The following is a 19207-nucleotide window of genomic DNA, read 5'->3' as shown; positions in this document are numbered from 1 at the left end:
GGAAGACTCTAGTGCTCAAGACCCTGCCTTATGGTGAGAAGATTCTTGTGGAGGTCTAGAGTCTACAGTGGGACTGCTGCAGGCTATACGAAGAAGGAATGAGTAGGAAGTAACTGAGATGAGGTCTTATGTGCCAGAAAAGGTTAAAAGGTAATGGAAATCACTTATCTACTTTTCCAGGAGAGCTGTATATTTAGGGCCAGCAGGGTCTATAACACAGTTGAACACAAAATGCAACACCAAAAATGTTTCTCCTAGGATAGGAGGAGAATCTCCATTCCAACTAAGTGAATCACTGGTTAATCCATTTATAAAACCCAAAGAAATACAGTTTCCTTTTAAAACACGTAAACTTGCACAGATTGAATAAGCACGCTTTGATAGGAAGTCTATGGTAAATATTCATATTCTATTGTTTTCTTTTGCTTCTTAAAATAATTTCTGTTAAAATATGCATACAAAAAATACATACCTCTCCATTCTCCCTCTGTAATTTTGACTTTATGGATAAGCAATAGTTGACATCACTGGTTTTTCTTAATTCTTTAAAAAAATAAAACAGAAAACAAGGAACATATGTGTGGGAAAAAAAAGTGAAATAGTTTTGCATAGGCAGAACTTGGAATTCTTAGTTGCAGTAGTAGAGCAAATAAGGAACAAAAAGTTACATATATGAAAGGCATCAAAGAGTTTACAATGCAACAGTCTAAAATTAGGGAGCTCCTACTTCCCAGAAGACTTTTTTTAAGCATCAGTTGAAACTCAGCTGATCCATCTAGGACACTTATTTTTCCCAATTCGTGATTTACAATTCATTGTAATTCATTAATTCTATATAATTTATAAAAGAATGAAAAAATCAAACTTCTCAGGCAAATAAAATCACATATATACAAGATAGGTTTTTACTCTATTGTAAATTACAGGCTTAATTCCTTTTCAAAGTAAAGGAATATTTGCAAGTAAAATTTATCACAAACTTCTGATGATAACAGCAAGATTTTGTTTGTGTGTTGCTGCAATAACTTCAGTATCATTACTCTTGATTTACATTTGTATAAATGAGATAGAGACTGAAGATCATACTGGTCCTCCAGTGGAATTTAAAATAATTCTGTATTATGCAAAAACATGCCCTAAAGAATTAAAATAATAATAAAACATTACAAAGTCAAGTGCTCCTATCTGAAGAACTGCCAGAATTAAGAGTGCTCTGTACAGTTTCTTCTGCAGCCTAAAATAATCAGAGAATTTTTCTGCTAGAATCTAAAATGTCTCCATGGAGTGTCCACAGATCTTTATGAAATACTGTGTAAATGTGCCTGTATGTCTGACGAGCATATCCTTCCATGCATCAAGTATTTCTTGAAAACAAGGAAATTAATTTTAATGAGAGGGCCCCAAAATCACTGGAAAAAAACCAAATCATTTCTCTATAGTTGAATTTAGTGAAAGAGCTGAACCATTTCCTAAAATAATTCACCAGAGGCAGTGGTAGTTTCATCTGCAGTAGTGAAGGTTAAGTGAAGTTTTGAGCAAGTGATCATGAAAACTCGTAACTGGAAAGTATTAAACACCTCTAGCTGCATTCAATGGGAATTGCTCTAGCACAGGCTGCAAGACATTAAAAGCAAAAAATATGTTCTGCACACAATTGTGGTGATCCCCAAACTTTAATTCCTTCTATTCTGAAATGTAGGACAATTTACTAGATCACAGACCAACAAGACCAGAGAAAATAGTGAATTGTACAGCTGAACAATTTAACATCATATCTCACTCTAAGTGCAGACAACACCTTATCCTTCCTCCAAAATTATGAACTTGATAAAACTCTTTGGACATAGGATTGATTACCTGTAGCAATTTGGTGGAAAATTACTGGAATTGGCTCTGTTGTAACTAACACATCTTCATCGTTATCAGAACTGGAAACGTAAGTGTTATCTACGAAAGAAAAACACTTTGCATGGTGAAGTCCCATTATGCTTTGTCAGCCCCTTCCAATGTTTCCTGTCCCAGACTTGTACCAAAAGGAATCACTCCCCAGATGCTTAGAGAAGTTGAGCACTACCACCTTCCTGGTGTGTTTGGCTATTTCCCCTTGAAATTGTTAACAAAAAGAAAAATATTGTAAGTATGGGAGATTCAGACCCAATCTTTATAAAGCAAAACCATGGACTTTGATTTCATGGCTCTTGTGAATGACACCAAGCACTGCTCTGAACCATCCCATAAGGCTTAGAGTGGCCAACCTTTTCCAAAATTAATACTTGTTCTATGTTTTTTGCTATGTCTGACACCAAAACTCAAGCTAGATCTGATATGCACAGTGGAAGTTGCACCGAGAGCTGGGTGTTAACACCCAATTATGCAAAATACCTGTGTCTCATTTTGCCTAGTCACATAAAGGTAATCTGAAGCGTCTTCTAATCAGTGGATAACCTTTCTTCTGCCTGATTCAGGGAGAAAAGTAATCCCTCCCACTTAACAAAGATGTGTATGAGTATTATAACTTTATTTCACCAAATTTTCTTTTAAAATGTAGAGGTTAGACTGAGGAACATGTGTGTTGCAGATTTTTTGGTTTGGTTTCTTTTATTGCTTTCCAGCTAAATGTTTACTAACAAAAACCAAGAAGCAGCAAGGTTTTCTGTACTATCTGCAAGAGCTAATTTTGCATGTATTGCTTATGAAAGTAATGATACTTGGTTTTCTAATGATCTGAGCTGAATTGAAACCTATGCTCTAGAGCAGAAAGGCTGACAATTAAAATAATCACAGATAAAGTGACAAATAAGAGAACTGAAAGAAGGACTTATGTATTATAGTTTTGAACACTTTGATCCCACATCACCAACATGCATGAAATTACATGCAATTTTAAGCATACTGATGTAGTATGCTCAAAAAAACCAAAACCAAACCAAACAAAAACACCCCCCCCCAACAACCAAAATCAACAACACCCAAAACAACAACAAAAAAGCAGCTTAAAAAGCAGCTCAAAGCCTTTGAGCACTCCCAGTGAAACACTGCAGGTTTTAACATTAACTTGGAGGAAAGTTTAGTAATACCATTGATACAGGTTGACACAGGGCCAGAATCTTACAAACCATGTATAAATATATCAATCTCTGAGAGTCCGGCCCTTGCAGATTGGCTTAAAATAACCTTAGAGAGACTGCTCTTCAGAGCTGTCTTGCAAAGCAAAAGGTTTAATAAATGTAAAATAACAAACGTGACAGAAAACAAAAGACAAGCTGCGCACAGGTGTCCAAGAAACCTCTGACACTCTGCTAGAAACACTCCAAAAAGCCCCTTTCTTCCTTTGGGCTTCTTCCTAAATACTGAATGTTTTAGGAGGGACAATTTGGCTTGCTGCCTATAAGGAGAGGTACAGGATTTGAAGAACAGCAAGAAGGTTCAATAGATGCTTCTCTCTTGGCAGAGCCAATCACTGTCAGAAGGGTTTTGAAGTTTCTGGCCTCTTTTCCTTTTAAGAAACCCAAGGGGTGAGTCTTAAATTTTTCCCTACATAGAAGTTTCCCTATTTCCCTATGGGTGTGGGAAATGCATTCCTACATACATTCCTACAGACCTACCTTTGTATCACAGCAGTTCTTAGCCACCTTCACTAAGAGAGAGCACGGGGCTGTGGCTGTTTCCCTGCATGGTGTGCCAGGCTGGGCAGGGCAGCAGCCACACTGCACACACAAACAGGTTTTCCTGGCTGCCACCTGAGGAACAGCCCTTCTGCCATGTGCATACACATCTGCCAGGTCTGGCTCTGTCCCACAACTTCACCTACTCCCACTCCTGTGCTTTCCTGCAAGGCAGCTTCAGGGATCTGTGGCTGGCACCACACACACAGGCTGTGTGCTGCAGGAGGCCAGCACCACTGATGTCCAAGCCCTGCACTCTTGTGGGCACAGCAAATATCACTCTGTGGCTTGCTCAGCTACACTCAGGGCACAAGGGCATGTTTTGGCATCGTGTGAACTAAGCAGGGTCCCTTCTGTCAGCATTCACTCCTTCTCTCACTTTTTTTCTGTTGGCAGGTGGGGCTGTGTGCTATAGCCACAGGACAGCTGCATCTTGCTCTCTGCAAGAAGCCCAGCCTTCCCTCTGTTTACGTTCTCCACCATGTTGTCACCATCATTTCCATGTCCACCTTGCACATGCAGCACGAGTGCATCTATTCCCCAGTTTCAGGAGTGTAAATTACAGCTATTGTCTAATGAGCTGAGATAATTGAGGCCATCATTTGGCTCTAAATACCACATACATGGAAGAGAGAGAGAGGAAGTCCTTGTGCTATAGCTTATTTCTGTACAGAAAACTGGGAACAGAGTACATTTTGTACAGAACAGACATACATATATGGAAAAAGGACTGTTCAGCTACAGGTTGCATAGATTTAATTATATTTTTATGTCCATTGTCATTCTTTCTTGGCAGCTGGATAATATGACTTTCACTGCCAAGCTGTTTTCTTTCCTTTGCTATTTGGCAGCTATTAGGGCTTTGTTTTTCCTTCCATCAACACGATGAGACTTGAGATTAAGAGAATGGCTTTGGTTTGTTTTCTTCAACAACCTGTTTCTAACATTTGACACCTAGGAACACCTATCCTCTTCACTAGAGCACATAGTGCCTGGACCTAGCAGAGGGATGCAGCAAACTGCTTGTTGCCAAACTGGTTCTCTCCAAATCTGCTGCAATCTATTGAGGTGTAAGAAATGTGTGTAACCTACAAATCACTGGGATAAAAGACTACAGAAGTTCTATAAGTTTCTGTCAGCAAACACAAATCATTCTGAACATAAATTCATTAGCAAAATGCTTGCTGCTTGGTTGGTTCCTGCAGGAGTCATGATACACACATTAGTGGGACTTCAGTCTACTCACTGAAGTTGTATTCTATAACTGCTCCTTAGAAGGATTATTTTAACCAGTTGTGTCAATGTTACAAGAAAATTATTACAGCAATACTTTGCTGAAACTGTTATTATCTGACTCTTAACTTTTCAGTTATGTTTTCGCAACTCCAGCAACTTTCAGACATTACTGTCTCAACACTATTCCTGTTAAGTCCTCAATGTGCCTTCGTGAGCATATTTTTAGCTTTCACTCTCAAATATGAAACTTTCAAACAACTTCCATTATTGAAAGTTGTCACGTCACTTTACAGTTTCCACAGGTACTATTTAAAACTCAGCTGCTTGTATTTGATGCTTCAAGAAGTAATTCAGCAACATCTACACACTGTTGGCAGTACCAAAGTGGCGATGCTGCACACATTACAGCAAACCAGGCTGTGGGAGTATGCATACTATGCAAGGCTTTTAATACTCATAATTTGCTTTTGGTGGTATCATTTTAGCTGAATTACATCACCTGTATAGTGGCTAACCTCTTCTATTTTCATGTATTTATTGTACGCATTAGCAATTTATGTGATGATCAACTCTGAAAGCCTTCTCTTGGATTTACAAATCTGATCCAGTCTGTATTACTGTCCTAACTGACACAGGATAAAAGTTTGCTGTAGCTATGCACTAAAGGATTTAACCTTAATCTGCAAAGTTTTATACTGTGAGAAATTCAATTTGACAACATGTGCTCTGAACTCTATCAACTTGCAGCACTACTTGAAGAACTACTTCCAGCTGAGGACATCAGCACAGAGACTTGGCACCATCACAGCCTGATGTGTCCCTGAAATCTTCCTTAAGATACATGTCATGGAAGGGAAACACAGTCAGCAGCAACATTAGGTTAGAAATTTAGGACAAAAACAGGCTCACCAAGTGAATCAGGCAAAGAATCAGGTTCACCAAGTGAAAATGAGTGTTTTATGATCAAAGCTGCAAAATGGCAAAAAGTCCTTATCATTCCCAACACACTGAACATCTCTTCATCATAAAGCATATATATATATCCTGCAAAAGCTTGAGATGTGAACGAAATCAGCTCTTCTAAAGCCCTGAAGGGCTGGATTTTAATCAGTAAACATGTACTGGTTTACCCTCTGCCCCAAGCTAACTACACTGTGAAATGTTCAAACGCTATCTTGCCTTTAAAATACAGGGCATGATGGCAGAGAATATTTATCAGGCTTTAAGGGACACTAAAGTCACTCAGGCTTGTAGGCTACCAGGACATGGTGCAAATAATATCTACAAGTAAATTCTGAGGTGTATCAGACAGAAGACTCTGCCAGGAAATGAGCTCTCATGTGCTGTGTGAGTAACTGCTGCTGGTTCAGTGCTTCAGCTCACCATTTACTAAGCCAGCACTATATTCCCTTTAGAGGTTTCCAGAGGTCAAATTTTATAATAGTAATGGAAAAAAACATTAATAACACATAGTGAAGATTTTTTTCAACTATTTGTCCCTCTCTTCATTGTCAGCTCAATGCAGTATTCATATTCAGTAAATCCATTTATCACCGGTATGACTGTGCATTTCACAAATCTCAGTTTCTCCTATTTCTAAATGTTGAATAGACTAATATCATTCTCCTCCACATTTTTACAGGTGAAAAAAAATAAATCTAATAAAAGTTGTTTGCATTCTTTCACAGAATCCATTGGTTTTAGCACCACTGCTGATTTTCTTCTCTATCTGCTTCAAACACTGGTGTTTTGCTCAGAATCTGCTGCTTATCAGTGAAGAAGATCAGTCACACTTCTTTAGAGCTTCTAAAAGAAACAATATTTCTTTGAGAAATGTTTCAGAAAAGCTACAGATAAAGATCAAAAAAGGACAGAGGGTTTCACAACATTCATGGTACTTACACCGTTTAATAACCACAGGTGTAAAATGCGGTGCAGTCCAACAGTACCACCATAAGCCTTTATTTGCACAGCACCTGTCATCCCTGCTTCCTTCTGCTTCTGAGAGCCTGTGCTACCTGAAGTATCTCTGCAGTGTCTTTGTGAAGGGAATCGGGGAAATAGGCTCCCTTGAAAACTCACTTTTGTTCTTACCTGCTTCTGTTTCCCATGAATAACACCTCTGGCCAAGACTGGCCACACAGTTACACCAACACCCAGCTCAAAGACAAAAGGGAGGCTGGCCGGAGGGCTGGGAACAGCCCTGGAGCCAACACCCCCGGGAGCCACAGGCACACCAGTGCCCAGCTCCCACTGACCCCGAGAGGCACCAGAGCACAACCTGCAGGCTCAACTCTGACAACTCCAGCAGCCTCGTTAAGGTCTCAAGTGCTCTGCTGGCCCTGCTCTAGCCTGCTCGGGCTCTTCATACATCAAGCCTGACCTACCATGCCGAAGAGAAGCTGGGCTCTTTCTCACTCCTACCCCTGTTGGCTCCGGCACCCCAAGCTACAGTCTGTCTAAACTCCTGAACCTGTGTTCTCACCCTGACACAGCTGATAAATGATGCCTGAAAAGGAGAAGTGGCTGTGAAAATAATCTTAACTAATGGAAGATGATTAGTACAAGATGCACCTGGAAGACATCAACACCTTTTCAGATATTTTCATTCGAATGTAGCAAATTGTGGTAACATGTACACATGTGTCATGGGCAGGAATATTGCACTGTACCTGGGTAATCCTCAGAGACGTGCACTGAATAGGACACACTGTAAAGAAGAAAAAAGAAAAAAAAAAAAAAACACAACAACAAAATTAGAATCAACAACATTAACTGCTGGCACAACATTTTTTTTTTCTGCTCTGGTATTATTTTATGCTTATTTATAGCTTCCTGACAGTTTCCAGAACAGAAGGTAACATCTATTTTGATGGCTTTTGAAGTGCTCAGCTGAAAATAAAAAGCATCATGCTCATTTTGAAAGCTTACTTTGCTAAATTGGCACATCCTGATTTCAGTGCTCTTAAAAGGAGCATCAAGGCTGCATTATATTCCCTTTAGAGTAACATTTCACAATATGTGTACATCTGATTAAAAAAAAGGTCACTCTTTGAACACCAGAACTACAGAAGTAAAGCCCAGTTTTTCCTCTATCTGGTTTTCATATTTGACTCAAGACTCAGCAGGAGGCCTTTCTCATTTTTATACATTTCTGTTAGTTTCAGCAAAGGCTCTGGATGTCTTGGGCTCCTACCTTCCATCAAAGCTCTGCATTTTATGTAGCATCTGTACTTTTTTGTCAAGCTGTGTTCAAATTAAAATTTGAGAGCGCCACAGTCACACTGAAGAGCAGCTTCACTATGTGGATTCCTTGAATCTGTTCCATCAGAAAACAGTCACTCAAAAGCACCACCCTGGTTCTGCAGCTCAGTTAACATCTGCTTTCCCTGCTTTCCAGTGAGATCTTCACTAAACTCACTGCTGAGAGCAGGACAAATGGATGTGATGGTTTGCTTGGTTATCTAACTTACCCACCAAGTCCTTCTCATTTTAAGTTTAGTGTACATCTTACTCTTGCATTAAAAACATTTCAACTATGAAGCACACTGAAAGGTCTCTGCTGTATAATTCATATTCTTTCCAATTCTAAATCCTATATATTGTGTCAACTTACACATTTAAGTAATATACAGTGTGGGTTCATGTCTGTAGTGAGCTAAGCCAAAGCAGGGTAGTACAATCTTCTTAAATTTTGGTACCTATTGCACTTGCTGAAAAATTGTTGAAAATTAGTTCACATAATCTTTCTAAATGACACGAATACAGCTTCCATGTAGACTAGAAACTCAAGCTAGGTATGATTTTTTTATGTTTCTCTCTCAAGGGTTTCAGGTTTTTTTATGTTTCTCTCTCACGAGTTTCAGTTAAATGAGTTCCACTTTCACAATCCAGTGACTGTAAGAGGCAATCAGTACGAAAAAGCAGGTCCCTCACACTTGCTTCCGCAAGTTGATCTATTAACACGCAGCTGTCACCTGTTTTTGCACACCATCTATTCTAGAATATTTTATGTATTGTTTGACTAAGACACAAAGATGCCTGTTTCTTCAACAGCTGCAAATGTTCTCATAAATTGAAGCAGAAGGAGCATTTATTACAGGTGACCACACAACTGCTAATTTAAATCCCATCACTGTGAAATTCAACATTTTATGACTTTTCTGCTTTAATTATATTTTAGGCATTTTGAATAGGCAGCATCTGAATCCCCTCAGAGTATTTTCCCTAAGGACTGGGTTATTTAAATCTAATTAAGCTGTCACCATGTAAAATACCACTCTTTTAAATAAGGAAATATTCCAAAATAAGGAAATGTTATACCTCAGTGCTGTCATGCAAAGAGAATTTTGCTCTCTGATGCAAAAAAAACCAAACAAAACCGAACTGAATCAACCAACGAACCAAAAAAAAAAAAAAACAAAAAAAAACCAACACAACCAAAACAAACCACAACCAAAGACAAAAACAAAAACCACCCACACCAAAAAAAAACCACCCAAAAAATTCCCGAGACCTTAAATTGGGTGCCTGTTTTCAAAAAACACCATCCCTTAGAAATGTAACCATGACATGTTTGGAACCATGACTTCCTCCCTCTACTACTGAAAGAGGGACTTGTGCCTTGCTCTTTTAGACTGGCTGCTTGCACACCTCTTCGTCGCCTCCAGAATTTCTGTGTATGGGTTTGTTCTAATACTGAGAACAAGAGCAGGGCCTGAAGGGTTTCACAACTTCTGTGAGTGCAGATACTCAAAATTCAGCTGGGTAAGGACGTCAGCAACCTACACAACCTTGAAGCTGGATTTGGATTCAAAGTTAACTTCTGCTTACATGTGTACATGTGCAGAAACCTGACAGAACTGAGTTCCCTCTTCCTCTTTCTTCATCGTGTGGTTATCTCTGCCAGCAGCCGCTGTGGTGCTGCCAAACAGGAACTAGTAACCAAACAACATACTGTTTGTATTGTGAGGTGGAATAAATTAAAAGTTTAATGAAAATGAAAGTTAGAAATATCTCAAACCTGACTGTTCAACTCAGGATCTGATCCAGGCCCCCTGTGAACCCAGCAACAGGGAGAATAAATCCTCCCCACCTCCCCCAGAGAGAGGTGGTAATGCTTTGCTTCGGCTTACCATCTTGTGCTAGTTATGTGTAGACCATGGAAGCAAAAAGTGGAAATAAAACCACTGAACAAAACAAAACTTGGATTTTTATCTCAGCTTGCTTCTGTGATTGTCACACATGGTCACCCTTGAGCACATTTTTTCTGCTCTCAGGATAAACTGCTTCCTACTGCCTGCACACCCGATTTGTCAGAGAACAAGATATACCAGGCAAACAAGGGTCTCCAAGGGCTCCTTGACCTCCAGCCACCCAAGCATTTTCCCACTGACTTGAACAAGATTTAGAGCCAAGCCACAAACAGAAGATCATGATGACTTCCAGCACCTTAAACAGCACAGACTTCAGTGAAGATGCAGATGTTCAGTACTTCTCAGCGTCAAATCCTCCCAAAGCAAAAGAAAGCCTTTATTGAAGCAGCTTTCTCATTTAAGAACTCCGAAATGCAACTGGAATTAATCTAGGCCTGGCCCTCATATAGAAGTCCATGATTATTCCAGTGAGGGAAGTGATTTTTCCTTCTGGCAATGCAGTTCCTCTGTACAACCTTACTGCAGTTACTAAATACAGCTTACAGTGGTATAATTTATCTTCCTTCCCATAAACACATTCACCATTGCTCGTTCAGTTTTATTGCTTTAGCTACAGGAATGGTTAAACTCTGGGGTATAAACAAAGCCCCCATGATGGTGCTATTTCTGCTGAGACCCTCTGCAGAAGACATCCTGCAGTACATATGTTTCTCAACCCTTAACCTTAGAACAAGCTTCATACTTGAAAATGGCCTAGTAAAATTTTTGTTATTTTAGAAATAGTGAAGGACTACATGAGAAATTAATGGGAACTGTCATGTTTTTAATGTAGAATTCTTATTGCTTGAAATAATATTAACATCAACAGCCTTGCCTTAGTAACACTTTTACACACAGGAATCTCATTGCAAGAATTTTTCAATGTGTTTTAACCACCTCTATTCCTTCTATAGAAAAATTATTCTGCATGAGCTCATCTCCACTGGAGAACTAATTCATCAACTAGATGGGTATGCACGATGTAATTGCTATTTTTCAAATTAATCTTTCCCAACTGAATACAAAATAAGCTGATTCATCTGCATTCGATATTACTACAATTTCTCAAAGCTAGTTAAAAAGGAGTGGAAAGTCTTAACAGATTATACTAACAGGCAAAACATTATCCCAAATCCACATCACCAGAGCAAAAAAAAAAAAAAAAAAAAAAAAAAACCCAACCAAAAAATCTCAAGAAACTGAAAAAGAGAGCAAAGCAAAAGTTACTGCAGCAAAGCACATTTCTTAAAAAGCAAACCAATCAGCTTCACCTCCTTATATCCTTTTGTAAGACTGCTTCCTGAGCCTTGAACTGCAGTTTTACCTATCATGATACAAACCCCAGGATCAAACACACATCCTAAAGACACAACAGTGATGCTGTATCTGGAATATTGCTTCCCATCAATTTCAGGTTATCTCAGCTCTATGCCACCCATTGTTTCTCTCTAAGAAAGAAATCCTTTAAGCTGAACTTCCAGCTGTTTTGCACAGCAGGAACAGTGTGAAGCATCTGGTGCAAGTCTAAGATTTATGCCTATGGAATAGTTACGACAAATCAACCAGCTCTATCTATGGTAAGAACTGACTTACTGCCTTATTAAGTGTGGAAATTGTGATCTAGTTTCTATTCCAGTTTTAGTCATCTTTATTAGAGCCAGAGCTTTATATCCTAATGTTGTTGTTGCTGAAGAAAGAGAACAAGATTTTTTGTCATGTGGAATCTGATGGTAATGCCAATCTATAATAAAATACAAAAAAAATACTAAATAAGACTTAACCATAATACATCTGAAGCTACACAATTCACAAGAGATTTTGTTTACAATATGCCAAAATCTCAGATCTAGCTCATCAATGATGCAATGCAATCAGCAGAAAATATTATACCTCAAAAAGAATACTAAAACTCAGCAAAGCAAGTGATGGATAAACTTAAAAAATTAAATGCTACTGTGGTATTGATCTCATCCGTGGGTCAGCTTTTGAACAAGTTGATGAGATGAAAAAAATATTACTGAAATTTTGATACAAAGAAAAAAAAATGTATTCTGGTGACAACTTCGGGCCAAAGGACCTTTTTAGTGATCTACATAATATTTCTGAAAGTACAACATGATATAGACATGATGCTTTTACTCTTTTCTAGGTGAAACAGTAGGAAGGAATAAAATCTCACTGAAAAGAAGCAACTGGAATTGTATTCTTTCACCACTTACTAGCTATAAACTCACAACATTCATACATTTTCAGTATCTGCCCACAACATGCCACAGAAGATCAACATTTCATGACTGTTCTATAATTATACAGTAAATACTACCATCTTCAAGGTTTGTTTTCTTATCCTTGGAAATGCTTACAAATTCTTCAGTGGATTCCTATTACTGCCACAGCCTTTAGTGTCCTTTTCTACTTCACTTTCATATGACCACCATTTGATCCTGAAACCAGACCATTTGTATTGCTGTACTTCTGACCAGCCTTTTTCCTCAAACAAAACAGAATTAGTTCCAAAAAGCCTTTCACCATGAACTCAAGCCACTCTCAACACTCTCTGTTCTGAGATCCACTTTGAAACCTTATAACCTTATAAATTGTATCACAAATACAGGATAGAAACTATGATTTTCAGAAGACATACTGTGGGATTGCACCCAAACTTTCAAATTGCATTTCTGGAATAGATGACCTTTGAGAAACTGTCTTGAGAACTGGTAGAAGATGAAGACATTTAGGTATTGACAGATGAAAAACTAGGTACACTATTTACACAAAAATTTGGATTAGTTAACAGAAAAAAAATTGTAATTGACCTCATGTGAATTAGACTATGTGAAGAGAAGTACAATTCAAAACTAATATTTAAACATACTGCAAAAGACTCCAATGTCAAGCCTTTCTTCAATTTGTACATAGATTACATGCATGCAAATAACAGCAGAAGAGACTTAAAAGCAAGAAGCAGCAATTTTTTTACAGCAAAAGGGTATCTCCTGTTTAATAAGCACCACCAAAAGACAAAGTCTTACAAAGTCACAGCCTGGAAACAACCATTTCATTTTATGCTGAAAGCAGAACATATAAAATAACTTCAAAAACAACTAAAAAATAAGCAAAAAATACTACAACTATGACAAAGAAAATCAATAAAAACTCTCAATTTGGTGTTCAACTGCCACAAATATGAGTGAATGATAAATGTTAGGTTCTTCAACAGATTATGAACAAATAAATTAGCAAGATAGTCCACCACTTCCTATGTATGAGTGCTGCGCTGAGAAATACTTCATTACATTTCAGTGGAGCTCTCAAAAAAATAGAAGTAGGGAAAAATAATCTTGATTTCTAGTCTGGAGCCTTTGCAAGATTGTATCCCACTCAGCAGACATCAACTGAGGAAGTGGTCCACTGAAACTCATATTCAGAAACACACAGAACTGTGGCAGCATTCTGCATTTTCTCTACCTGACAGATTTTGTAAACAACTATTGCTGGCATTCCCTTTTGTCTTTGGCAAAAGTATATGGGGACTTTTAGAATGTATTTGCAAATGTGCATTCACAATTATATAACACAAATTTTATTCTGTTTCTCCACTAAAAGGGTGATTAGGCATTGGAACAGACTTCCTAGACAAGTGGTAGAATCACCATCCTTGGAAGTATTCAAAAGGTGCATTGATGCAGCACTTGTGGGAATATGGTTTAATGGTGAATGTGGAGGTGATGTGTTAAGAGTTGAGCTTGATGATCTTAGAGGCCTTTTCACACCTCAGCTATGCTATTATTCTATTACCTATCACACAATCACAGAGTGGGTCAGACTAGAGGGGACGACAATGGGTCATCTGGTCCAACCTCCCTGGCCAGACAGGATCAACCCAAAGTACATAGCACAGGATTGTGTCCAGACAGTTCTTGAAAATATCTCCTTTACAGGAGACTCCACAGCTTCTCTAAGCAATCTGTTCCAGTACCTTGTCCCCTGCACAGAAAAGAAGATCTTTCCCATATTCAGTGGAAATTTCCTGTGCACCAGTTTCTGCCCATTGTCTCTTGTCCTGTTGCTCGGCACCACCGAGCAGAGCCTGGTCCCTCTGACCCCTCCCTGCAGACACAGACAGACAGGGATGGGGTCCCCTCTCAGCTGTCTCTTCCTCAGGCCCAGCTCCAGCAGCCTGTCCTCATTACAGATGCTCCAGTCCCTTGGTCACCTTTGTCACCTTCCACTTGACCCGCTCCAGGAGTTCCATCTCTGTTGTCCTGAGGAGCCCAGAACTGGACTCAGCTCTCCAGGTGTGCCACACTAGGGCTCAGTAGAAGGGAGGATGGCCTCCCTCTCCCTGCTGGCAATGCTCTTCCTGATGCACTCAGGTTACCATTGTCCTTCTTGGCTACAAGGACACACTGCTGGCTCATGGACACCAGGACTCGCAGGTCCTTTTTTGCAGAGCTGTTTCCCAGCAGGTCAGCCCTAAGCCTGTGCTGATGCCTGGAGTTATTCCTTCCCCAGGTGCGGGATCCTGCATTTGTCTCTGCTGAACTTCAGATTGTTCTTCTCTGCTAGCCTGCCAAGGTCCCTCTGAAGGGGGACACAGCTCTCTCGGGTATCAGCCACTGCTCCCAGCTTGGTGTCACCAGTGAGGGTGCTGGGGAGGCATCTGCCCTTCCTCCAAGCCACTGATGAATAAGTTAAACAATACTGGGCCCAGTACTGACCCCTGGAGTACACCAGTAGTGACACGACCCTGTGCCACTGGTTACAACCCTCTGGGACCAGCTGTTTACCCAGCTCTCAATCAGCCTCGCTGTTCTCTCATCCACTTCCTGAGCTTGTCACAAGGGTATTGTGAGAGACAGTGACCACAGCCTTCCTAAAGTTGAGAGAAACAATACGAAATGTTCACAAAACTTCGTGAATCCATGAATACTATTAGCCAATACAGGTCAGTACATGCTGCACTCCATTTACTCATGATACAATACAGTCCCAGTAATGTGACATAACCATAAACACAACTAAATAATGTTTCAGTTGCATAAAACACTAACCACAAAGTGATGTGTATCTCCAAACACAATGACAGACAAACAGTGTTAAGATCATAGCAGCTAGAAATACAAAAGAGATGCTATCTCATAACATGCTTCTGGAACTTGCACCCTATGTTTGAAAATACAAATAATTACACAGGGTTTTGCTCTTTCACATGGGGAAATACTGGCTGAAGCACAGGACCTCCACCTTTTTTTAAAGCAGTGATTTTAAAACTGATACCACTAAACAGAATGATGATTATGAAATGAAAAACAACTTTATCTTCTGGGAGAAAGCATCAGAAGCCACAAATGAAACAAAAATTAAAAGGAGGTGGACTTGGGTTTTCACTCATAAGTGCAAGCAAGTCAAGTGCAGCAAGAATACTCTCATAATATTAAAGATTGATTTATTTTCTTTTACATAATTCAGAACTTGAACTAAATCCTGCTGAAGTCCAAGGGAGTCTTTAGTACTTGTCAAAGAAGATTACAGGCAAGTTGAACAGAAAATAGATTTCAGGCCCCCTACTACACTTCTGCTATTTTCTAGAAACAAGTACTTCATTACTTTGAGAAAAAAATTCAGTATGTATTCCAAAGGCTGAAATCTTTTTTGAGCACTTTTTTTCCTTTATTTTTAATATTTGCATCTTACTACACAACTGGACTGCTAGCCATTTCACATCCATACCATTTTCCAGATTCTTTATTAAAACAATCTTCACCAATTTCTAAACAACTTTTGAAGTACCCTTTAAAATGTTTTGAATGTACATGTCTGCATCTCAGCTAATTTTTTTACAGATATTCAGGCCACTTTAGATCTCTGGGAAGCACCTTAGTTCAATGGGTTTCTGTATTTCTTGTGATCCGACAACTGAGGGCCCAGCATTAGTCACAGCTATTTTTTGCTGCTAGATACAGATGGATGCCTGTAAAGAATGGAAATTTGTGCACAAGCCCCTTTCACCACACACCATAACTCCCCATGATGCACCAGCAATTGTACAGAAAAGAACAAGTGGTTCTGAGTAATCTTTTCCTCTGGATGATAGAGAATGTGCGTGTGTGATGACATATGAAAAGTCCCAGGAACATTCACTGATGACAGATCAGAACTACTCCAAAGAGAGATGAGCGGTGTCAGTGCATCAAAAATGGCACTGCTTTCATTTCTTGACATTACCTGGGGGTACAGAGGCGCTGAGTCAAAATTATTATTGCTTGCATTTGTCACTAAGAATAATTGAGCTACTGGTCCCCTCATGGAACTGAAGTGCACCTGAATCAAATGGGGAATGTTACTCATAAAGCCCTGCTTGATTTAGCATGCCATTCAAATACAGGGGACACGGAAAACCGCAGCTCAAACACTTCCCTTCAGCAAAGCTTCCAATGAAAAAGGCACAAAAACTTCTAGTGAATACATCAAAGTCTACAGGACTGATCATTACGCTAGCAAACATGAGGGCATTTCTAAAAGTAAAATTAGCAAATCAGAAACACTTGGGGGGGAGGGGGAAGAATGTATGTGCAGTATGTTGCTTTGGAAAAAGTGACATCCAAGTATTCCTACATGTGCAAAACCAGGTTTCTCACACCCAGGCTGTACCAGAATCTGACCATTTCACTGGGAACTACTAAAGCCTCCTGTTTGTCAAGTTGCCCTGTTTAACCAGAGGCAGCTTCCTTCAGTCAACCTGGATACATTTGGTACTACTCTTCTTTCCCTCCACTGATCCTGTGGGTTTGAATTCTCCCTGTGTATTCCCTGCTAGCTCTTCGTGGAACTTCCATTCTCCCCAGGAAACAGAGCACTAAAAAAATCCTCAGTACAGTAACCTCTTGGCCCAGCTCAGCAGCAGCCAGAGCAGCACGTAGCATCATGTGCCTTCGGCCACCTTATTTACATGATGGTAAATGGTTTACATTTTCTTCCACCATGTGCTTTCTAGAGGTTGATTTTGTTTTAATTTGGGTTTTTGGGGGGTTTGGGGGATTTTTTTTTTTTTGTGCTGTTCATGGTTTTGTGGGTGTTTTTTGGGGGGATGAGTTTAGAGAAGAATGTTTTTTCTCTCTTCATCTTCTGTCTTTCAATTTTGGAGCACTGCTGTTAAAAGATAAAGTGATATGCTCTTTTTGAAGCCAGTTAGGAATTATCTTAAAGCCATGAGGGTCTGATCGACACTGTTCCTACTAGAAGGCTGTTTTGAGGCTCCCGTGGTTCTAATTCAAATAACTGGATTTGCAATTCGGATAGACTGAAGAGTAACACCTTGTCCAGCCCCTGTACAAAGCCTTTGTGCTGTTATTTTTCAAAACTAAAACAGAAGGACACAAAAAGAAACAACCACAATCCCAAAGCAGAGACACAAGCTAAACTGCAAACTGAACAGTAAAAGCTATCCAAGAGAAGCTTGACATAAGAAATCTTACCTGGTAATTCTGTAATTTCAACATCTTAGCAGTTATGAAAACCAAAAATTAAGCCCATATAAATCCCTGGAGATACTCACTGTTTAACAGCATTATATCCCTAACAAGTAGAAGGGCTCCTTTCCTTGCACATAGTGCTCAGAAAAGGAGGAAAGTCTTGGGCATTGTTCATTGACCACTCTACATGTTCATTAATTAGTTGGCATTTTGCTTGTTTATCTAACGAGGTGTGCAATGGGCACTGCTGTGCAGGGGAAAAGAAACAAATTTAAATACTCTTTCTCATCCATCCTTTGACATATCTCAAAAACAGAACTCAATTTTTTCCCCTTCCTCCTAAAGTCAGCCCTGAATACTTCTTGGTACAGCTGGAATACTGCATTTATGAACTAAAATTATTCTTTTCTCTATTTTCCATTCTCACAGCTTCCATTACCATTAGTACAAATTTAATATATAACTTCCAAATATATTACTTGAATGTCAAACTATTGCTTTTAAAATTATTCTAAACCAAAAGTGCATACATTCAATGTGACAAAATCCCACTGAGCAAGATTTTTAATACATGTTACCTGTGAAATTGCCCATAGCAGTTTATTTATGCCAATATAATCCATTCACATAATTCAGGACCCACTGGCATACCTACAGCCAGTTATTTATCTATTGCTTACAGATTCACAGAGTCCCATCTTCAGATCATAAATGTGAAGTCCAGCACCTCTGAAAATTACTAGATTGTATAGCACTGACCCATATCCTGCACACATTTAAATCCAAAGCAACAGCTGCTGTTCCTGCACATTGATGCAAGGCCTGCTTGCAAACCTGAAGGGTTGTCTCATCCTCCTGTCCCATTACACTAATATGCTCAAAACTGTTCTGTTTTCTGTGGTTATAGACACAAAAGGACACGCTACGTGGCTGGGGCAATGCCAGTGGGGTTTGTCTCCCCTGCCCAAAAGACCCAAGAACTATGGAGATGAAAGGGCCAACATGAAAAGCAGAGTACGTCATTCCTCACACCTGGAGCCTCACTGGGATACCTATCTCTGCCACTACACCATGGTCATGGAAGAGCATGCATCCACAAACAGCAAATAAAATGGAAAATTCCGTATGAGATGACAACACATTTTTTTATTCCTTTCTTCTCATGTATGAGAGTTTCAGTCTGAGGGCACAGGGACACTTCTAATACAGCATTCAGTCCTGGTGTCCTTAAAATCAGGAAGGTATCAGAAAACTGAGGAGAATACAGCGAGAAACAATCACAAGTCTGGAAGAAGGGCCAGCGATCAAAACTATATTTATGTGGGTCCAGACAGCCAGGTATACAGCATATGACAAATCAATGAGTAAGCATGGTAGGAAATGTGATGACTGCTGCGACTTGTTTTGCAGGGTGCCAGCCTGAACACTGGTGTAATTTTTACACAATGGCCCATGGGAAAATGGCAGGCCATATCCATGTGAAATTTGAGGTGAAGGCATAACTTGATTGAGTATCAGAAATGGAGAACCCCATTAAACTTTGAGTTAGTCTTCCAGTGAATGGACAGAAGGCTAATCACATAATCATTTACAGCCAGGATGGAGGAGTTTAAGTAAAATTAACAGAAGAATTTTG

General features: G+C 39.4%; 1 protein-coding gene across 1 annotated transcript in view; it reads right to left on the bottom strand.

Moving 5' to 3' along the window:
- Window positions 1–19207, bottom strand: part of PARP8 (poly(ADP-ribose) polymerase family member 8) — a 115512-nt gene that overhangs the window by 52673 nt on the left and 43632 nt on the right. The window contains exons 3-5 of the mRNA XM_066340052.1: window positions 7574–7611; window positions 1858–1947; window positions 473–543 (exon numbers count right to left, since the gene is read on the bottom strand). Coding sequence (XP_066196149.1) covers window positions 473–543; window positions 1858–1947; window positions 7574–7611 — 199 coding nt within the window. The remainder of the gene's footprint in view (window positions 1–472; window positions 544–1857; window positions 1948–7573; window positions 7612–19207) is intronic.

This window comes from Sylvia atricapilla, chromosome Z (assembly GCF_009819655.1).
Source record: "Sylvia atricapilla isolate bSylAtr1 chromosome Z, bSylAtr1.pri, whole genome shotgun sequence".
Taxonomy (NCBI): Eukaryota; Metazoa; Chordata; class Aves; order Passeriformes; family Sylviidae; genus Sylvia; species Sylvia atricapilla.
The sequence above is the reverse complement of the archived record's forward strand: the minus strand, read 5'-3'. Positions and strand labels throughout refer to the sequence as shown.